The 4,802-nt window shown below is 47.4% G+C and overlaps 1 protein-coding gene across 1 annotated transcript in view; it reads left to right on the top strand.

Annotated features, from left to right (window-relative positions):
- LOC125482215 (complement component C6-like) overlaps positions 1 to 4,802 on the top strand; it is a 23,385-nt gene that overhangs the window by 10,497 nt on the left and 8,086 nt on the right. Inside the window, exons 7-8 of the mRNA XM_048594235.1 lie at positions 365 to 556; positions 1,654 to 1,735. Coding sequence (XP_048450192.1) covers positions 365 to 556; positions 1,654 to 1,735 — 274 coding nt within the window. The remainder of the gene's footprint in view (positions 1 to 364; positions 557 to 1,653; positions 1,736 to 4,802) is intronic.

A 4,802-nucleotide genomic window follows, 5' to 3' on the forward strand; every position in this document is an offset into this window, starting at 1 on the left:
TGACCCTCCGACAGTGCGGCGCTCCCTCAGCACTGACCCTCCGACAGAGCGGCACTCCCTATTGGGCCGTGAGCTTGAGCCTGTAGTCTCAGTTGTCCATTGGAATGTTTTTTTCCAGAGTTTAGAGTCTGCGAGTCGGAGCTGACACTTTGTCAGACGATGTTGGGGAGCCTCTGGGTTTGGCAGCTCCCTGTTTCTGCCTGGGTTTTGTCAAAGCCAGAGCCCAGGAAGCTATGGTTTATTTTGTCCCTAGTGCACTCAATGCAAGTGGAACAGCCATAGGCCATTCAGCCCATCTGTTTAGCACTGCCATTGGACGAGATCATGGTTGATGTGATCGTCGTTTGCTGTTGTTGTGTTATAGGGACTGTCTGCACACGACCTGCTGTCTCCAGCCCAGCCACCCTGCATCCATTCAAGACTGAGTACAGCATTGGAGAGAGCATCCAGGTCCGCTGCCCTCCTGGGATGAGAGCAGCTGGTCAGCCTCAGTATGAATGTGGGGCCAGCCTCTTCTGGGAACCTGACCTGCCCCAGGAAATTCTCTGCCAGTCTGGTAAGATCACACATTGCCCTGAGGAAACCCCTCTCCCCCCGAACCCTTCCCTCAAAAACTCCGTCAGCCCCAACACGAGGTGATGGGGCATCCGTGAGAAAACTCAGTCCCTTTCATAGAACACAAGGGGTAGCTCTTTAATCAGTTAACAGTGGGTAGATGGTGGGCACAGGCTGGTTAGTCATTTACATACCCAAGAAATGGTCTGGGTCTGTGGCTTCAAATCCCAGCACAGCATCTGGTGGAATTTAAACTTAATTGCTAACAATTTGGAACATAAAGCTGGTCTCAGTGATGGTGATCATGACACTACCATCAATTATCCTAAAAACCCTATCCTCTTCACTAATGTCCTTAAGGGAGTGAAATCTGCCATCCTTACCTGGTCTGGCCTACATGTGACTCCAGGCCCACAGCAATGTGTCTGACACTTATCTGCCCTCTGAAATGACCGAGCAAGACCCTCACTCAAGGGGCAGTTAGGGACATGCTGTGAAAGAATACAGAAACTCTGGTGTCCCTGCTTTAGGAAAGATGTTGCTAAACTTGAGAAGGTGCAGAAAAGATTTACAAGGATGTGGCCAGGGTTTGGAGGGTTTGAGCTATAGGGAGAGGCTGAATAGCCTGGGGCTATCTTCCCTGAAGCATCGGAGGCTGAGGGGAGACCTTATAGAGGTTTATAAGATCATGAGGGGCATGGATAGGATGAATAGACAAGGTCTTTTCCCTAGGGGTAGGGGAGTCCACAACCAGAGTCCTTAGGTTTAAGGTGAGAGGGGAAAGATTTAAGAGGGAACTGAGGTGCAACTTTTTCACAGAGGGCGGTGTGTGTATGGAGCGAGCTGCCAGAGGAAGTGGTGGAGTCTGGTACAATTAAGGCATCTGGATGAGTATATGAATAGGAAGGGTTTGGGGGGATATAGGCCAAATGCTGGCAAATGTGGCCAGATTAATTTCGGATATCAGGTCAGCATGGACGAGTTGGACCGAAGGTTCTGTTTCCGTGCTGTGTAACTCTATGACTCTATAACAACACGAACTGCCTCAGTCAGCCTGGGTCTGTTTGTGTCATTACTGATGATTCTTCTACTCTGTAGGTATCGACAGCTCACACTGTGACCCAGGACAGAAGGCAGATGGAGACCAGTGCGTCTGCAAGTCAGCAGATGAGGACTGCGGGTATGTTATAGACTGCGCTCCAGCCCTGCCTCTTTCACTGCCTGCCAGCCCTTACTAACTCTGTTCTTACATGTCTGTGTTAATATTGTTTGTTGATGCACTCACCACCACCACTCACAAAAGGAACAAGTTTTGAAGTGATGTGCAAATGAAACAAGGGTATTGTGAGAAAATGCTTTTCCACACAGAATTATAGAAACGTAGAGAATAGATTTTGGCCTCAACAAACTCACCACTCTGTGGGTGAAGAAATTTCTCCTCATTTCAGTCCTAAATGGTCTATCCCAAATCCTTTGAGCAAGACCCCTGATTCTGAACCCCTCCCCAGTCATCGGGAACATCCTTCCTATATTTACCCTGTCTTGTCCTGTCGGAATTTTATAGGTTTCCAAATTCCAGTGAATATAATCCTAACCAGTTCAACTTCTCATAGTGACCCACCCTTCCCAAAGACTGATGACCTTCTGTGAAAGAAAAATATTTCTTCTTGTCTGTCTTAAAACCCTTAAATGAAACTGTGTCCCTTATTCCAGCCTCTCGCACCAGTGGGAGCAACCCCTCAGCCTCCAGCCTGTTAAGATGCCAGAGGATCTGATATGCCTCTGTGAGACCAGCTGTCGTTCTTCAAAACACCAATGGGTAGAGGCCCAGCATACTCATCTCTCCTCAAAACGTATACCCCCCCATCCAGGAATCAATTAGATGAATCTACTCTGAACTGCTTCTAACATAGTTATATCCTTTTTCACGTAAGGAGACCAAAACTGTACACAGTACTCCAGGTGTGGCCTCACTAAGGCTCAGTGCAGTGACAGTAAAACATCTCTAATTTTGGACTGAGCAATAACAGTTCTGTGATGCCCTTCGATGTCCGGGGCTGCATGCGCGCTACACTGAGTGGATCAGCGTGTGCCTACCCTACGCTGCCAGCTGTGGGTAACCTGTTGAACCCCATTCGTGATAGGGATTGGGAATTGCAATTATTTCCCATGAACGAGGAATTCCCGGTAAGTGTGGGTCATAAGCTCGCGTTGATTAAGCCCCTGCCCTTTGTACACACTGCCCGTCACTACTAGACCATTTTTGAAGAAGGGCCCCGACCTTGAAATCTCAGCTTTCCTGCTCCTCTGATGCTGCCTGGCCTGCTGTGTTCCTCCAGCTCCACACGGTGTTATCACAGTCATCCATAGGTTCCTTTCTCAGTGCAATTTATTACTTTGTGCAAAATTTTGAAAAGCCTTGGCAGTTAATTGTCAGTCTTCATTAACTGATGCATTCTCCATGGCAATGCTTCTACTAGTATCCATTTCCAGCCAATCAGAGTTTACCTGCTATAAAATAGCACTGTATTACCAAACAACTAAAAGTAAGTTATTGAGTGGGTAGAGACTCGTAGGGGGTCATAGATGTTAATTTATTAAATATTTAGTGTTTAATAGAGGAAGAACTGGGGCCAGTTTGTCCTCCACACTCCAACTCACAGACAGTTTGTTAAACTCTTCAGATCATCCCTCCTCATTTCTGGGTGGAAGCTAATTCTTAAACATATGCCAATTCACAGCAGCTGCTCTCCTTCATTCCTCGAGCACAGGATATGGAGAATGTGCCAGTTAATGAAGACTGACAGTTAACAGCCAATGTTTTTCAAAATTTTATACAAAGTAGGAAATTGCACTGAGAAAGGAACCTGTGAATGACTGTCACCTGTTTTGTGGAGCTAAAATAGTTGCAGTGTGTGTATCAGTTCTTCCTGTCTACAGAGGAGAGGAACCTGTGCTTTGGTATGTGTAGATTCCAGTACATCCCAGTGCACTGTACAGTCTAAATTTCATTTTCCCTTTATATTGATATTGCTTGTGAGTTGTCCTGATAATGTAACACAAAAAGCTGCATTGTCTGGTCTCCTTTAACTGTTGTTTCATTTGCTACCTTAACGTCTTCGGGTATATTAGCCACCCTGAATGAGAGTGTGACTATGCAAGTCTACATCTGTGTGCCTGTGTCCATCTGTATGATCTTCTCTAAGGGACAGCGTGTGTGTGCCCTCAGCTGTGTTTCTGCGTATGAATTTTTAAAAATTCATTTTGTGGGATATGCGTGTCTCTGGCTGGTCCAGCATTTATTGCCCGTCCCTAGTTGCCCCTTGAGAAGGTGGGGGTGAGCTGCCTTCTTGAACCACTGCGGGCCATATGCTGTAGGTTGACCCACAATGCCCCTTAGGGAGGGAATTCCAGGATTTTGAACCAGTGATACTGAAGAAACAACAACGTATTTCCCAGTCAGGATGGTGAGGGGCTTGGAGGGGAACTTGCAGAGGGTGGTGTTCCCATGTATCTGCTGCCCTTGTCCTTCTAGATGGAAGTGGTCGTGGGTTTGGAAGGTGCTGTCTGAGGATCTTTGGTGAATTTCTGCAGTGCATCTTGTACATAGTACACACTGCTGTAACTGAGCGTCGGTGGTGGAGGGAGTGGATGTTTGTGGATGTGGTGCCAATCAAGCGGCTGCTTTGTCCTGGATGGTGCCGAGCTTCTTGAGTGTTGTTGGGGCTGCACCCATCCAGGCAAGTGGGGAGTATCCCATCTCACTCCTGACTTGTGTCTTGTAGATGATGGACAGGCTTTGGGGAGTCAGGAGGTGAGTTCCTCACTGCAGTATTGCTAGTTTCTGACCTGCTCTTGTAGCCCCTGTGTTAGTGCGGTGAGTCCAGTTGAGTTTCTGGTCAATGGTAACCCCCAGGATGTTGATAGTGGGGGATTCAGTGATGGTAACACCATTGAATGTCAAGGGACAGTGGTTAGATTGTCTCTTATTGGTGATGGTCATAGCCTGGCATTTGTGTGGCGCGAATGTCACTTGCCCCTTGTCAGCCCAAGCCTGGATATTGTCCAGATCTTGTTGCATTTGAACATTGACTGCTTCAGTATCTGAGGAATCGTGAATGGTGTTGAACATTGTGCAATCATCGGCGAACATCCCCACTTCTGACCTTATGATGTCATTTGCGGGACAGTGTGTGTGCAGTCCCTGGTCTGTATGTGGCTGTGAGCCTGTCTGTTTAATGCTGCGT

The sequence above is a fragment of the Rhincodon typus genome, chromosome 3 (assembly GCF_021869965.1).
Source record: "Rhincodon typus isolate 14 chromosome 3, sRhiTyp1.1, whole genome shotgun sequence".
Classification (NCBI taxonomy): Eukaryota; Metazoa; Chordata; class Chondrichthyes; order Orectolobiformes; family Rhincodontidae; genus Rhincodon; species Rhincodon typus.